This window comes from Stegodyphus dumicola, chromosome 3, assembly GCF_044657685.1.
Source record: "Stegodyphus dumicola isolate Sdum_Otavi_A_Nest chromosome 3, ASM4465768v1".
Lineage (NCBI taxonomy): Eukaryota > Metazoa > Arthropoda > Arachnida > Araneae > Eresidae > Stegodyphus > Stegodyphus dumicola.
The window spans coordinates 145595679-145614187 of NC_140770.1; the positions used below are offsets into that span (position 1 = coordinate 145595679).

The following is an 18509-nucleotide window of genomic DNA, read 5'->3' on the forward strand; positions in this document are numbered from 1 at the left end:
CTAAAATTATAAAATCAATCATCTTATTCATTATGAACTTGAATATCAAGAACCTATACTTAAAATTATGCAAGATTAAAAAAAATGCATTCAATAATCATAAAAGCCAATCTATTCTGTCTTATTTATTTCAATATTAAGTAGTATAATAGTTAAATATCTTATCCAATTATGAAATCCCATAAATTACAATATATAGAGATATTATACACTGATTATTGTTGCCTTAACAACTCCATAACAGTTCTTTGGTTATTTATATATTTTTGGGGAGATTATGTATGTATTTTAAGTATTTGTAATGAGATCTGCTTTAGAATTTAGATTTTAAAACTGAATTTCGCTTTATATTATTAATAGAATGAGCAAAATAACAATTATTTAGAAAGAATAGAAAACAAAATATAAATTATATTACAAAATAAAATTCACATGACAGTAAAAACTTTTTTTTTTTTTTTGCTTTTGCATACAATAACTTATGTAATAGTTTTAATTGGTTAAATTCAAAAAGAGGAAATTTCCTCTAATTCTATAGTAACACTATATGATTGCAAAAAACACATCTAAACTTTATAATTACATTTACAGAAGTTGAAATCAGTATTTATGTACTTGTCAAGTAGTCAATTTTTATATATAAATTGTACTCTTGCTTTTATTACAACAAATTCAGAGTTCTGTTAGATTAAATGTCTAAAAAATAAAAAGTCAACAGCTATGTCAACATACTATTAATAAAAACAATGATACTCAATGAAGGTTACTCTTAGACAGCTATTAGATTGAGAGATTTACTGAATTTGAGAACTGTAAATTATGAGCAATAATATTTCATAAATCTAAGCTGGCAACATTAAAATTTTTTATAGTCAGACAAATTATAAAATGCTATAAAAGCAATAATGATTTTGTTCTATGAATTCACACAATTACACATCCTTATAGTTCTAATTTAAGAAATGAAGGAAAAAAGTATTTTTAGACTATGGTGATTTTGATCATGGCCCATTTTAAGAAACATGTAAGAAGTCTAAATTTGCATGTGGTTCCTTAGCAAAGAAAACACAAAGTTACCTCATGCTTCTAAAAATCTATGTTTTTTAGGGGGGGATAGCGGAGTTTATAATGTGCAGAGTTGACATTTAAAAAAATGTCAAGAATTTTGACGTAATATTAAAAGCATCAGTCTTACCAATCAAATTTTGGCTTTCTTAAAAATTATATTTTAAAAATTTTCTTTTTATATTGTGCTTTCCTAACACAAAAGTAATTTTAAGAAAAACTTGCAATTTATTCCTTCTGCCATCAAAGCTTTGATACCTACCAAATTCATTCAAGTTACATGGACAGTAATTGTGACATGTTTCAGCTCAGTATACAGCGTTACCATATATAAAAAAGGGTGTTAACATTTTTCATTTATCCCAAAGTCACCAAAGAGGATTATTACTAAAGCTATGCTGACTAAAAAATACAATTAAAAACATGATTTAACTCAGATTTCAATGATCTAATTAAAATTATTGACATTCTGTCACAAAGGAATGATAAATCAATGTCAACACATCTTTTTCAACATGTCATTGCATAAAATTTATGCATTTGAATTGACCATCAAAAAACAGCATTTAAACTATTTAATACACATCAATTTAGATTGGATGAAATATACAAGATTTTATGCCATACAATGTAGAAAATCATACAGAATAGAGGAAGAAAATGATAATTTGCATAAAAATTGTGATCATTTCAATTAATTTGCCATTTCATTTAGTGCTTCGGTGTGATATGCATTTCTCTTCAGCACAGATGCTGGAAATCACAACAAAAATTAATATTATTATATCAGATATTAAGAATAATAGACTGAAGGAACACACTATACTTCACCACAAAATGCAATACGTTTTACCACAGTTCATAAAGCCTTTATCAAAATTTAGAAAGAATGAATTAAAACAAAAAGTTTCATCAAATTATAGATATTTTATATAACAAGTTTTAAGAATGCAGTTCTGCTGCTTTAAATAGCATACAGTAAATATTTTATAATTTAATAGAAACATGGTACTTCGTGATTATCTGGAACCACAAACCAACTCAATCAGTACTTTGATCAAAAGATTTGCTTGCCGGTTTTTACAGCTTATGGCTAATGTTTTGGAGAAGGCAATAACTTTTCTGTCAACAAGGCACTACTTGCCACTAGCATTGCCACCTCTTGGCTGTCAAAATCCGGGAGAGGAAAAAAGTTTCCGGGAGAAGAAAAAAAACGTTTTTTCAGTCGGAACTGAAAAAATCTCTGCCTCCTTAATCTCGTTTAAAAGTACTTTTTGAACTGCAGGAGTAAGCACACTCTCGCAAATACTTGTACATTTTGTTCTACCACAAGAAATCGTTTTGGACAAAGAAGAATCTGGAAATAGAGTGCAATACAACTTGTGTAATCCTGGCTATTTAAAGTGTTATATTGCTTAATCCTATGATAGACTGAAGTAATTTCAATTGCTGATATATTGTCTTGTTCTTCTGAAGATTTCTTCATGTAAAAGTTCGAAACTGATTGTGAAGAATCCCTATTCAATATTAACGACAGATGTTTCTTGCTTTGCGAATGTACAGTTCTCTAACATCCTCGTACTTAATATTAACCGTTTTCCGACATACTTTACATTCTCCGTTAAAGCTGTCTCTCTTCATAAGCTAATCAAATTGAGTTAACCACTTGTCTTGAAACGACGTCAAATATTTTGACTTTTTTTTTTTTTTTTTTTGTGGTACTTGTTTACTTGTAGAATCAGAATCTTTTTTTTTTCACTAGACATTATTATGAAAGAATTTAAATAATTTCAAAATACGTACTTGTTTGTAGATAGCTAGCTAACTGCAGACTAAATAAAAGAATGGACTGAAAATGAGAAGATGAGGGCACGCGCGCACGATACGCCAGCATGAAACCACGACTCATCCCATAAGGCGCTTACTCACCGCAGATCACTGATGCAAAGAATATGTATTGACATAGAGGTTCTTTGGCTGCTGTGCACAGTCGTGTGATTTTCGATGCTCTGAACCATTTCTTCCTTGCACATTGTGTCGTTATTTTTGAGAAACTTTATATTCCGGAAGAGTAATATTTATTTTAAATTCCTTACAGGAGCCGGGAGATTTTAATTTTCAGGACTCAATTCCGGGAGATGTGGGAACCCTACTTGTCTCCAAACAAATGTCAGTAGAAAATCTCACCCTAGATGGTTTGACTTCACAATATGTAAAGCTTCATGAAAAAAACTGTCAATGTCAGTAATATATTAAACAATACAATACATATTTATTTGATACATGTCAGTAATACCTAATATTTAACGCACACAATAATGAATTTGTGCAAAATTCTAATTTTTTTAAAGTGAAAAAAATTGCACAAATTTGTCTTGGCATTAAATATTACACAGCTACAGATGATGTTAAGTTGGTAAAATCCTTGTATATGGTACGGGCAGGGTGCGATTTTGAAAACTGTCACCAACACAAAACTGACTTGTTTACAGCTCATCATCATGTTGCCAAAAGTCTCCAAATCCCGCATGTACTACGCAGATGATGCAATATATACAAACTCAACTGCAAACTCGTCAACACAAAATTTTTTGTTTAATTCTCATATGTAAATCTCTGCATCTCGAAACACGTGTCTAGCATGCCCATGTGAGGGTTAAGGATTACTGCATGCACACTAAAAAATATGCCAAAACATCACAGTTCTAATGGAAATGTGGATAATCAGAAAAAACTTAAATATTATTGTTATGAATATGCTCAATATTCCTGATTATAGTCTCACATAATTTTCTCTTTAATTTCCCCAGAACAGCTCATTAGAATACTCAGCTATTCCTAAATTAGTACACTATAATACCACAACTGAATTTACCCATAAATAACCTAATACAATCCATCAAAATCCCAGACTGTAATTCTATCCCCCCATCAATGTTTTCTATATTTTTTAAATAAAATGTATTATATTACAGTTTAAGTATCCAATGAACCAATAATTAACTCCTCATTGAATGCCACTAGTTTTGCAGTTCTAGACTTTTTCCTGGACAATGGCACAAAAGTACGCTTTCACCACCATTAAAAGATGTCAAAGATAGCACATGCATAAATTTGACTTAAAATATTAACTATGGTAAAATGAAATATCAGAGTATAGTGTGGTAATGGTCTTTTCTGCTCCGACCACAGTGGCGAATATTTCTCATATCGAATACTACAAGTACACGCACGTGCTTTTTTTTTTTTTTTTTAATAATACAAACTGATGTAGTTAACTACATTTGAATGAGAAAAAATTTAACATATTGTATGGTTCTTTCGTTTTACTTTCATTACCTACGATGTCAAAAAGAGAAAATATATTTACGGGATATAGTATTTATAGAGAAGTGTGCCAACAAGTTAAGCAAAAGTAACATATTATTTTCTCATAACGAATCAAAACCTTTCTTTTTCTTCTTCTTTTTTTTCTTTTTCTTAGCAGGATCTTTAGAACTTAATTCATCTTCTGCATCATCTTCATTAGGATCTTCCCTTATGTCTTCATTTTCATCTTCCACTTTTGCATCGTGATCTTGTACGACGGCAGCCATTTTTTGAAATTGAGCACCTTTCAAGATGAGTTGAAAACTATGTTCCTTCCACAGAAGTTACAATTTTGTTATTCTAACTTCTACTAATAAACATGGCGTTTCTATTTTACTCCTTGTTTCCTTCTAATGTTAAATATTTTTGTCGATTAAATAAATATTTAAATAAAGCAAAATAGTGTGGACTAAAGCGAAACTGTAATCCCAAACAAATTAATGATTTTTGGCTAAATTGTACAAAGCCTTCAAAATAGTAAGTTAGAATCTTAGAAAAAGACCATATAACAGCTTAGAAACTACCATTGAACTGCGGTGCTTAACCACCAGGGTGCCTGGGCGCCCTACCCCTCATCGAATAACATGATAAAAGTTTCGAATTATGAGAACTATAACTGAATGTGCTAAATAATTAAATGAGTAAGAGTTTAAATTCATAATTGCTAATAGTTAAATACATATTTTTTTCCTTAAGTATCTAATTACCAATCCTTACATAATTAACTATTTTTTAACAACTATTTCGCAGAAGAATACATGTACACACAAGAGAAACAAAATACGAAGTGCGACGCCTTAATGCCACTAGTGAAAACAAAATGCAATCAGGAGGAAAAAAGAACAATATACAATAAAGAATCTGAGCAACAATTTGCATAACACATATACAAAATTACAAATTACTAACATTTAGGATCGCCCTTGGGCGTTTACTGAAATTGAGGGTCCCTAGTATCATAACAATAGTTAACAACCACAAGATTGTCCAGAAGTTCCTAGTTATCATAAAATGCCCTAGATAGGCGGCAATAAAAATCACAAAGATCCTCTATTCTTAACTCTTTGCGAATTTGGCTATTCCGAATGTACCAGGGGGCATTACATATCATACGCAATACCCCGTTTTGGGCAGCTTGTAACTGCCTTCTCAAACTTTTGCACGAGTATGCCCAGACGAGGCATGCATAACTAAGAATTGGACACAACATGGTTTTGTAAATGAGCAACTTATTATCAATAGATAGAACACTGTTTCGAGCAATTAAGGGGAAGAGCAAAGGCGTAGCTAGAGTTTCCAGCGCCCGGGGGCAACTGAAGAATTTGCGACCCTTTCGGTGTGCCAAGAATGGAAAACATTTCATTAAAAAATTTCGTAGCATGAATTTGACGCCCTTTGGATGCTGCGCCCGGGGACAGATATTCCCCCTTGCCCCACTCTAGCTACGCCACTGGGGAAGAGTGAAGCTTTACTAGCTCGAAACTTCCTGAGAATATGTGTAACATGTGGGTTCCATGTAAGAGATTTACTGAGGATCACCCCAAGATAAGGGACCTGCTTGACCCAGGGAATATCCACACCATACATTTGCAGGTGAGTCGGGAAATTCTTCTTAGTAGTAAACAGTATAGCATGTGTCTTGTCGACATTCACTTTGACTTTCCATTTGGTCAGCCAAGTCTCTAGCGAGTGGATGTGGTGTTGTAGCTGTTGTATTGCTGAACTAACAAATGCACTTTGCGTAAGGATCGCTGTGTCGTCTGCATACATGGCTAGTGTTGTGTTGTGTGTAGTGGGGATGTCGTTCACGTAAATATTGAATAGGGTAGGGCCCAGAAGGGATCCCTGTGGAACACCAGCCCATATAGGCCGGCTTGTGGATAATGAACCAGAAACATGAACGACAAAGTGTCTACCGGTTAGGTAGGATTTAATTATGTTTGTGATGTAGCCTGGGAGTCCCAGGTTGTGTAATTTGTATATGAGAGCATCCAGCCATACTCTATCGAAGGCCTTGGCGACATCTATGAAAAGTCCACCAGCGACACGATGTTGTTGCATCCCACTACTTATTAACTCAACAACTCTGTAGAGTTGATGCGTTGTCGAGTGCTTACGGCTGAACCCAAACTAATAGGGTATGAGGATCTTCTGCTCATCCAGAAAGATGTTTAGTCTATGGAGAATAACTGCTTCCACGATTTTGCTAATTGAGCTTAGCAAACTGATGGGTCGGTAACTCTCAAGAGCAGTCGCAGGCTTGTTTGGCTTTAGCAGAGGGACAATTTTGGCAGTTTTCCAACAGGTTGGGAAGTATTGCCATCGTAGTATGATATTCACTAACTTGATGAAGTAGAGTATTATCGTGACAGGGAAGTGCTTGATCATCTCATTTGTGACCCCGTCTACTCCAGGGCTCTTCCTTTTTTGCAATTCGCATGATATAGAGACAGACCTCCGATGGCATGGCTGAGATAATGTTGTCTGTGCATGGCTGTGTTGTAAAATTGGAGTGGAAGTCAGCAATAAGCTGTTCAGTGTCTGAGTCTGAAATGTTGTTAATGAAGAAGTGATATTCCAGATGCTGAGCTAAAAGTTCTGCTTTCTCAGTTCCTGTGTAATGGATACGTTGAGGGCCGTGAAGGGGCGGAATGGCGTTATAGCATTTTTTGTACCTCTTCACTGCTTTCCACAAGGAGTTATCCTCTGCAGAAAGAGATCTGAGGTAGTTAGTCCAGCGATCTTGTGAGAGTTTATTTGTAAGAAACGTGACCGCTTCGCACAGGCGATTGAAGTTCCTTTTATCATCACGGTGTCTGGTACGTTGATACGCTCGTCTTGCAGCATTTCTCTCTTTAATCAATAATCTGAGCTCTTGAGGCTTGTGTTTCATACCAGGTTTAACTTCAACTTGTGCTTTCTCATAAGCATTTTGTATATTTTTAGTGAGGTCCTTGACCAAACTATCAATGCCACTCCCCTTGTGTATCGTGGGTAAAGTGTACTGGGTGTTGGAGAGGCTTTGGCAAAGACCTGCCAGTCTGTACGAAAGGCTCTGGTGTCTGATGCAGTATATCTGCTGAGAATAATCCTAACAGGATTGTGATCACTTGAAAGTTCGTCCAGTACGGAAATATCCAGTGGAGAACTGGTGTTCCGCAACAGGAAAAAATCAATAATTGCGGTGGACCCAGCAGCATACCGTGTTGGGGTACTTTGAACTGCCAAATCAAACCGTGCCGACGCGGTGAAGGAATAAATCAGTCTGCCTGTTGCATTAGAAGTGTAGCAGTTCCATGCGCGGTGTCTTGCGTTCAAGTCTCCACCAATAATAACATGTATACCAAGTGTGAGTAGAATTTCAAGGTCTGCCTAAACGACAGCCACAGGTCTCATGGGAGGAATGTACAGTCGGCCACAAAAGTATTCGAACTTTTCAGAAACCATTCAGAAAATTTACTTTTCCGTTGAGAAACAAAATTGTCTCCAGAGTCTATCTTGGTTCGATAGACAAAAAAAAAAAAAAAAAAAAAAGGATGGCTGATGTCCAAAATTGGCTAGGTGCATGAAACAAAATACAACATGACCTATCTGGGTGAGATGGGAAACAAAATGGCTGCTCACGTAATCCATTATTGCGCTCATAGAAAACGCAAAGTGTCGCTGCGGCTCGTCTCGGTTCGCGAAGAGTGAAAACCGAAAACGGTCTGCAGTGTCTATCTTTGTTGAATGAGAAAACAAAAGGATGGCTCATGTCCAGTTTATTTAAGTGTGGGAAAACATATAACGTGACCTATCTGGATGAGATGTCTCCAGCGATCCAGTATAGACTTTTTCCCCATCTGCAATAGGTGACATCTATAAACAATTCCATTGAAATCTCCTCGAAATATAAGAAACAGCTAGCTCGTGAAATTGTAAAGTATTCCCAAAAAATTCCACTTCTTGAAGAAGGAAAAACACCCTAGCTGCAGATGAGGTAGAGAGAGAAAAAGCATGTTGCACCATGGAGAGCCCTCACGGTTCTGAACAGAAAACGTGGAATGCTTTTATAGAAAAGAGTTGAAAGTGAAAGTAAAAGCCGATTGGAAATTTTTCAATTGGTTGCCGACTGGGAAAAAATTTTCAGAGCTCAGAAAAAAAATCTGAGATGTAAAAAAAAAAAAAAAAAAAAAAAAAAAACTTTTTGTTAATTTTTATCATGTCTTCTAGACATGATAAAAATTAACCCTACCCCCCTTTTGTGTGGGAATGTTGTCTCACTGATTCTAAAAATAGACCATGACTCATTCTAGGAATTATATGTTTTAAAAAGGATGAGTTTAAAGTTTATAAGATATGATAAGTTTTTAAAAAGGATATGTTTTAAAAAGTCTTTGGGTTTCTCCATTCCAAAGTAAACAAAGTGAAGACATCAAATTAATAGAAAAAAAAAGGAAGAGTTTTTTTTTTTTTTTTTTTTTTTTATAGCTCTGGAAATATTTTTCCAATTCAACAGCCAAGAAATATTTCCAGCCAATACAATTTCATTTTTACTTTCACTTTCAATTCATTTCTTATATCTATAAGAACATTTCATGTTTCTGTTCAGATCAGTGTGGGTTGTTCAAGATGCAGCAACTCTAATCCATCCCACAACCAGGAAAAAAAGATGTTCTTTCATGAGATGTTCTTTTGGCTTTCGAAAACAATGATGACATGATGATTGTAATACATTTCGGTTCTCATGTCCCATGCTTGAACTCAGAATTATTTCCAGAACTCTGAGAATTTTTCCTAGTCAGCTCGATAACCCAACTTTCGTATATTTATTTTTTAAGCCACTCGAGTTTCGACTTCCCATGCGTGTGTGCTGTGCATTCAACCTGGAGACACATTCCCTGAGCTCTAAGAAAATGTTTCCCAGTAGACTCAATCCCTGAAATGGATTAAAAATAAATTCTTTCATACATTTTTAAAGCTCAAGAGTGTTAGCTGTCATGGAAAGAGCCTTTTTTTTCCCTGAGCTCTAAGAAAATGTTTCCCAGCAGACTCAATTGCTGAAATGGATTAAAAATAAATTTGTTCCTATATTTTTAAAGCTCAAGAGTGTTAGCTGTCATGGAAAGAGCATTTTTTCCCCTGAGCTCTAAGAAAATGTTTCCCAGTAGACTCAATTGCTGAAATGGATTAAAAATAAATTCTTTCATACATTTTTTAAACCTCAAGAGTGTTAGCTGTCATGGAAAGAGCCTTTTTTTTACCTGAGCTCTAAGAAAATGTTTCCCAGCAGACTCAATCGCTGAAATGGATTAAAAATAAATTCTTTCATACATATTTTAAACCTCAAGAGTGTTAGCTGTCATGGAAAGAGCCTTTTTTTTACCTGAGCTGTAAGAAAATGTTTCCCAGTAGACTCAATCGCTGAAATGGATTAAAAATAAATTCTTTCATACATTTTTTAAACCTCAAGAGTGTTAGCTGTCATGGAAAGAGCCTTTTTTTTACCTGAGCTCTAAGAAAATGTTTCCCAGCAGACTCAATCGCTGAAATGGATTAAAAATAAATTCTTTCATACATTTTTAAAGCTCAAGAGTGTTAGCTGTCATGGAAAGATCCTTTTTCCCCCTGAGCTCTGAGAAAATGTTTCCCAGCAGACTCAATCGCTGAAATGGATTAAAAATTAATTCATTCATACATTTTTAAACCTCAAGCGTGTTAGCTGTCATGGAAAGGGCCTTTTATTCCCCCGCCCACTCAATCGCTGAAATGGATTAAAAATAACTTCTTTCATACATTTTTAAAGCTCAAGCGTGTTAGCTGTCATAGAGCTGCAGATGAGGTAGAGAGAGAACAAGCATGTTGCACCATGGAGAGCCCGCACGGTTCTGAACAGAAAACGTGGAATGCTTTTATAGAAAAGAGTTGAAAGTGAAAGTAAAAGCCGATTAGAAATTTTTCACTTGGTTGCCGACTGGGAAAAAATTTTCAGAGCTCAGAAAAAAAAAATCTGAGATGTAAAAAAAAAAAAAAAACCTTTTTGTTAATTTTTATCATGTCTTCTAGACATGATAAAAATTAACCCTACCCCCCTTTTGTGTGAGAATATTTTCTCCCTGTTTCTAAAAATAGACCATGACTCATTCTAGGACATTCCAAAGTAAACAAAGTGAAGACATCAAATTAATAGAAAAAAAGAAAGATTTTTTTTTTTTTTTTTAACTCTGGAAATATTTTTCCCAATCAACAGCCAAGAAATATTTCCAGCCAATACAATTTCATTTTTACTTTCACTTTCAGTTCATTTCTTATATCTATAAAAACATTTCATATTTCAGTTCAGGTCAGTGTGGGTTGTTCAAGATGCAACATCTCCATCCCACAACCACGAAGAAAAGATGTTCTTTCATGAGGAATTTTTTTGGCTTTCGTAAACAATGATGACATGATGATTGTAATACATTTCTGTTCTCATGTCCCATGATTGAACTCAGAATTATTTCCAGAACTCTGAGAATTTTTCCTAGTCAGCTCGATGAACCAAATTTCGTATATTTATTTTTTAAACCACTCGAGTTTCGACTTCCCATCCGTGTGTGCTGTGCATTACACCTGGAGACACACATTCCCTGAACTCTAAGAAAATGTTTCCCAGCCCACTCAATCGCTGAAATGGATTAAAAATAAATTCGTTCCTATATTTTTAAAGGTCAAGCATGTTAGCTCTCATGAAAAGGGCCTTTTTTTTCCCAGCCCACTCAATAGCTGAAATGAATTAAAAAGAAATTCTTTCATACATTTTTAAACCTCAAGAGTGTTAGTTCTCATGGAAAGAGCCTTTTTTTCCCCTGAGCTCTAAGAAAATGTTTCCCAGCAGACTCAATCGCTGAAATGGATTAAAAACAAATTCTTTCATACATTTTTAAAGCTCGAGCGTGTTAGCTGTCATGGAAAGGGCCTTTTTTTTCCCCAGCCCACTCAATCGCTCAAATGGATTAAAAATAACTTCTTTTATACATTTTTAAAGCTCAAGCGTGTTAGCTGTCATAGAAACTGAAATTTATGTCATGGTTTGTGTCTCACACGTCGTCAACGGTGTGGTTTGAGGTGAAAATTGAAAACCCGGTATGAAAAATCTCTTTAAGTTCACTTTAGAAGAAGCTGTGGGATAGAGAGATTTCGTCATGGAAAAATGTCTTTCAATGTCCGTCATGGAAAAATGTCTTTCAATATCATGACATCTCCTTTCAAATAGGATTGAAGGATTTTTCTTAAACTATGTTGAAATCTTGATCCATCCAAATTACAGATGGGAAATTCTGATCCATGGATGGATCATCCAATTTCGCTAGAACCTGATAAACGGTTGCTGATGAAATCCAAACGAAAACCCTAGCTTTTCAAACAGGAAACATTTTCCCCTAAACGTATTAATGATTTCTATTCTGTGAGACATTAAAAAGTGGAAAGAAACTTGTGTTCACAGACGCTCTTTCTAGAAGAGTTGTCCTAGGTCCAGATGAGATAGAGAAAGAGAAAAAGCATGCTGCACCTTGGATAGCCCGCACGGTTCTGAATAGAAAACGTGGAATACTTTTATAGAAAAGCGATGAAAGTGAAAGTAAAAGCCAAATCGTCTTGGCTGTAGAATTTTCACTTGGTTGCCGACTGGGAAAAATTTTTCAAAGCTCAGAAAAAAAAAATTTGAGATGTAAAAAAAAAAAAAAAAAAAACAATCTTTTTGTTAATTTTTATCATGTCTTCTAGACATGATAAAAATTAACCCTACCCCCCTTTTGTGTGGGAATGTTGTCTCCCTGTTTCTAAAAATAGACCATGACTCATTCTAGGAATTATATGTTTTAGAAAGGATGAGTCATAGTCTTTGGGTTTCTCCATTCCAAAGTAAACAATGTGAAGACATCAATTTAATAGAAAAAAAGAAAGAGTTTTTTTTTTTTTTTCAGTTTTGGAAATATTTTTCCCATTCAACAGCCAAGAAATATTTCCAGCCAATACAATTTCATTTTTACTTTCACTTTCAGTTCATTTCTTATATCTATAAAAACATTTCATATTTCTGTTCAGATCAGTGTGGGTTGTTCAAGATGCAGTAACTCTACTCCATCCCACAACCAGGAAAAAAAGATGTTCTTTCATGAGGAATTCTTTTGGCTTTCGAAAACAATGATGACATGATGATTGTAATACATTTCTGTTCTCATGTCCCATGCTTGAACTCAGAATTATTTCCAGAACTTAACGTATATTTATTTAAGCTACTCGAGTTTCGACTACCCATCCGTGTGTGCTGTGCATTCAACCTGGACACACATTCCCTGAGCTCTAAGAAAATTTTCCGAGCCCACTCAATCGCTGAAATGGATTTAAAATAAATTGTTTCATACATTTTTAAAGCTCAAGAGTGTTAGGTGTCATGGAAAGAGCCTTGTTTTTCCCTGAGCTCTAAGAAAATGTTTCCCAGCCCCCTCAATCGCTGAAATGGATTAAAAATAAATTCTTTCATACATTTTTAAAGCTCAAGTGTGTTAGGTATCATGGAAAGAGCTTTTTCTTTCCACAGCCCACTCAATCGCTGAAATGGATTAAAAATAAATTCTTTCATACATGTTTAAAGCTCAAGCGTGTTAGCTGTCATGGAAAGAGCTTTTTCTTTTCACAGCCCACTCAATCGCTGAAATCGATTAAAAACAAATTCTTTCATACATGTTTAAAGCTCAATCGTGGTAGCTATCATGGAAAGAGCTTTTTCTTTTCACAGCCCACTCAATCGCTGAAATGGATTAAAAATAAATTCTTTCATACATGTTTAAAGCTCTAGCGTGTTAGCTGTCATGGAAAGAGCCTTTTCTTTTCACAGCCCACTCAATCGCTGAAACGGATCAAAAATAAATTCTTTCATACATTTGTTTAAACCTCAAGACTCTTAGCTGTCATGGAAACTGAAATTTATGTCACGGTTTGTGTGTCACACGTCGTCAACGGTATGATTTGAGTTGAAAATTGAAAACCCGGTATGAAAAATCTCTTTAACTTCACTTTAGAAGAAGGTGTGGGATAGAGAGATTTCGTCATGGGAAAATATCTTTCAATTTCCGTCGATGAAATCCAAACGAGGGGTCCTAGCTTTTCAAATGGGAAACATTTTCCCCTAAACGGAGGAATGATTTCTATTCTGTGAGACGTCAAAAATTGGAAAAAAGCTTGTGTTCACAGAAGCTCTTTCTAGACGAGTGGTCCTGGGTCCAGATGAGGTAGAGAGAGAAAAAGCATGCTGCACCTTGGACAGCCCGCACAGTTCTGAACAGAAAACGTAGAATACTTTTATAGAAAAGTGTTGAAAGTGAAAGTAAAAGGCCAATCGTCTTGGCTGTAGAGTTTTCACTTGGTTGCCGACTGGGAAAAATTTTTTAAAGCTCAGAAAAAAAAAATTTGAGATGTAAAAAAAAAAAAAAAAAAAAAAAAAAATCTTTTTGTTAATTTTTATCATGCCTTCTAGACTTGATAAAAATTAACCCTACCCCCCTTTTGTGTGGGAATGTTGTCTCACTGTTTCTAAAAATAGACCATGTATACCAATATACTACAAACGGACTTGAACGCCTGTTCTCAGTATGTAGCTATACAAATTTGAAGGTAAAATTAAAAAAAAAGACATCTTTTTGGGGAAAAGGGAGTAAATTTGTATAGGAATATACTACAAACGGAATTTAAGGCCTGTTTTCAGTATATAGCTATACAAATTGGAAGGTAAAAAAAATAAAAAAAAAGACATCTTTTTTTTTCGGGGTGAGGAAGGCAGTGAATTTGTATAGGAATATACTACAAACGGAATTTAAGGCCTGTTTTCAGCATATAGCTATACAAATTGGAAGGTAAAAAAAAATAAAAAAAAGACATCTTTTTTTTTCGGGGGGAAGGCAGTGAATTTGTATAGGAATATACTACAAACGGACTTTAAAGCCTGTTTTCAGCATATAGCTATACAAATTGGAAGGTAAAAAAAAATAAAAAAAAGACATCTTTTTTTTTCGGGGGGGAAGGCAGTGAATTTGTATAGGAATATACTACAAACGGACTTTAATGCCTGTTTTCAGTATATAGCTATACAAATTGGAAGGTAAAAAAAATAAAAAAAAAGACATCTTTTTTTTTTCGGGAAATTAAGTGAATTTGTATAGGAATATACTACAAACTGACTTTAATGCCTGTTTTCAGTATATAGCTATACAAATTGGAAGGTAAAGAAAAAATAAAAAAAAGATATCTTTTTTGGGGAAAAGGAGTGAATTTGTATAGAAATATACTACAAGAACATCAAGAAAAGAACATCATGGGTCCAAGAATTGAAACTGAAAGTCCAAAAACGAAATGTTAACGACTGGGAAGAAAATTTTCAAAGCTGAAAAAAGATTTTAAAAAAAAAAAATACTTCCTTTTTCTTTCTTAATTTGATGTCTTCATTCTTTTGACCTTGTAGAAATAAAAAAAGTGAAGACATCAAATTAAGAAAGAAAAAAGGAAGGTGTGTTTTTTTTTTTTTTTTTTTTTAATGTGTTAAAATTTTTCCAGAGCTCTGAGAATTTTTCCCAGTCGGTTTCTAGAAGCAACTCGTTAATGTATTTAAACCACTTGCGTTTCACTTTCAGATCAGTCTGTGCTGTGCACTCAACGTGGATACACGCTTCTCACTCTCCTGGGAAGAGCTTCTGTGAAGGTATGTGAACATTTTTTTCTTACTCTTTTGTATTTCATAGACTACAAATATTTATTGAGTCACCCATTTTATAGAAATGTATTCTTATTTCCTTTCAATACTTTGAGGTAGGGTAATATTTTTCCCCCTGCTACTGTTTTTGCTTTTCAAGGCTAGAAATGTTTTACTCAATAGCTGTTTTTATAGAAAACATGCTATTATTTCGTATACTGATATATTTTGTGAAACTTTAACAAATCCTTTTCAAGAAAGCAAGATCATGTGATCCACAGCTGGCTAGATACGTCAGTGTAATCGGATCACGATTGTTCCATCCTATACTGATATATTTTGTGAAACTTTAACAAATTCCTTTCAAGAAGCCAAGATCTCGTGATCCACAGCTGGCTAGACACGTCAGTGTGATCGGATCACGATTGTTCCATCCTATACTGATATATTTTGTGAAACTTTAACAAATTCCTTTCAAGAAGCCAAGATCTCGTGATCCACAGCTGGCTAGACCCGTCAGTGTAATCGGATCACGATTGTTCCATCCTATACTGATATATTTTGTGAAACTTTAACAAATTCCTTTCAAGAAGCCAAGATCTCGTGATCCACAGCTGACTCCATTAGTCAGGAAAAACGGATCAGGATTTTATCAATCGTATACTGATATATTTTGTGAAACTTTAACAAATCCCTTTCAACAGGACAAGATCTCGTGATCCATAGCTGGCTAGAGCAGTCAGGATCAATGGATCACGATTGTCCCATCGTATACTGATATATTTTGTGAAACTTTAACAAGGCAAGATCTCGTGATCCACAGCTGGCTAGACTAGTCAGTGTAATCGGATCACGATTGTTCCATCCTATACTGATATATTTTGTGAAACTTTAACAAATTCCTTTCAAGAAGCCAAGATCTCGTGATCCACAGCTGGCTAGACCCGTCAGTGTAATTGGATCACGATTGTTCCATCCTATACTGACATATTTTGTGAAATTTTAACAAATTCCTTTCAAGAAGGCAAGATCTCGTGATCCAGAACTGACTCAATCAGTCAGGATTAACGGATCACGATTGTTCCATTGTATACTGATATATTTTGTGAAACTTCTTTAACAAATGACTTTCAAGAAGGCAAGATCTCATGATCCACAGCTGACTAGACTTGTCAGTATTAACGGATCACGATTGTTCCATTGTATACTGATATATTTTGTGAAACTTCTTTAACAAATGACTTTCAAGAAGGCAAGATCCTGTGATCCACAGCTGACTCCATCAGTCAGGATAATGGATCATGATTTTTTTTCAATCGTATATTGATATATATTTTGTATATTTTGTGAAACTTTAACAAATCCTTTTTAAAAAAGGAAAGGTCTTGTGATCCACAGCTGACTCCATCAGTCAGAATAACGGATCATGATGGTTCCATCTTATACTGATATATATTTTGTGAAACGTTAACAAATGACTTTCAAGAAGGCAAGATCATATTATTCAATAGAATTGTTCAATCGTATACCTGGCATATTCTGATAAAACAACAGAATGATCCAATTTTGAATACGATCCCAATATGTTTTTATAAAATCCATTTCATAGTTTGTTAAACGTGAACGACTGACTTTCAAGCTGGCTGCATGGGTGTTTTTTTTCGTGGTTTTTCCCCATGTGTAACGTGAATACGAGCCAGTTTCCCTTCCAAAGTCCTCCACGAAGGCATTTCTTAAGGCAAATAGCCCTCAAATGCTTTACCGTCCTCCAAATCGACTTGACCTCTCTCCAAATTTCACGGTGATATTTGAACGATCGAGTCGGCTGTTGGAAAAAAATGTCTGACAGCTGAAAACAATTCAGCTCCAGTGCACAGCACAGACTGATTTAAAGCTGAAACGCGAGTGGTTTAAATAGATGAGAACCCTCTATAGAAATAATTTAAATATATATGGTTTTGTGAATCAAGCCGACTGGGAAAAAATTCTAAGAGCTCAGAAAAAAATTCTGAGATGTAAAAAAAAAAAAAAATCTTTTTGTTAATTTTTATCATGTCTTCTAGACATGATAAAAATAAACTCTCTTCTCTTTTTGTCTGGGAATGTTGTCTCATTTTTTCTAAAAATAGACTATGACTCATTCTTGTGGAATTCTGTTGGGATTTTACTTTCGATTGGCTTTTGACTTTGTTTCAATAACTGGGGATAACTGGACATGATCAATAGATAACTGGGGAAGTTATCTATAAAAGCATTCCGCGTTTCACTTCAGATTCGTGTGGGCTGTGGAACAGGCAACACGTCTCTCTCTTTACCCAATCTCATGATATTCTTTAAGAATTTCTTAGCCATTTGTCAAAGAAGGGGACTATAATTGAAGAATTTATGAATTTGGGAACATGTCACCCATGGCAAATCTAAAATCTTGGAAGTGGATACTGGAAAGCCCCGCTCTGATTATAATTCTGAGTTCTAGCATGGGACATTTTTTAAATCAATAAGCTAAACTATTTTTCTAGTCTCATATTCTCTCCTGACTAGGGTTCCAGATTTAGGTAGAGAGTGACATGTTGCCTCATCAACAGCGTGCACTGTTCTGAACAGAAACGTGAAATGCTTTTATAGAAAAATGAAGAGTTGAAAGTGAAAGTCGAAGAACGAAATGGGATCGGCTAGGAAAAATTTCTCAGAGCTCAGAAAAAAAAATTCTGAGATGTAAAAAAAAAAAAAAAAAAAAAAAATTGTTAATTTTTATCATGTCTTCTAGACATGATAAAAATTAACTCCCTTCTCTTTTTGTCTGGGAATGTTGTCTCCCACATTCTAAAAATAGACCATGACTCATTCTTTCTAAAGAATAGAATTCCAAGAAAAGATTGGATGAGTCATGGTCTATTTTTAGAAAGTGGGAGACAACATTCCCATACAAAAGGGGGGTGAGTTAATTTTTATCATGTCTAGAAGACATGATAAAAATTAACAAAAAGATTTTTTTTTTACATCTCAGAATTTTTTTCTGAGCTCTGAAAATATTTTCCCAGCCGATCTCATTTCGTTTTTCGACTTTCACTTTCAACTCTTCTCTTTTCTATAAAAGTATTTCGAGTTTCTGTTCAGAACACTGTGGGCTGTTGAAAAGGTAACACGTCTCCCTCTCTACATTAATGGGGAATCCAAGATGTTCTAAAGAAGAATTCTTTGAGAATCTCTTAACCTTTCTGAACTTTAGAAGAGCTAGCTGGATATTTCTTCATTTCTTTTTCAAGTATGGGTTCAAAGGATTCTTTTAAATAGTTGCAAGTAAGACGTTGTATTATTTTCTGTTGATCATGAATCTATTAAAAAATTTCAATGCCTGATTTTAGGG

The 18509-nt window shown here is 34.5% G+C and overlaps 1 protein-coding gene across 2 annotated transcripts in view; it reads right to left on the bottom strand.

The window, feature by feature from the left end:
* Window positions 1-4696, bottom strand: part of und (methionyl aminopeptidase und) — a 42898-nt gene extending 38202 nt beyond the window's left edge. Inside the window, exon 1 of one of the 2 annotated variants that reach the window (XM_035373891.2) lies at window positions 4514-4696. In XM_035373891.2, the coding sequence (XP_035229782.2) occupies window positions 4514-4661 (148 nt within the window). In that variant the 5' untranslated portion in view covers window positions 4662-4696. The other variant, XM_035373892.2, reaches the window with a different exon arrangement.
* Window positions 4697-18509: the final 13813 nt, after the last annotated feature.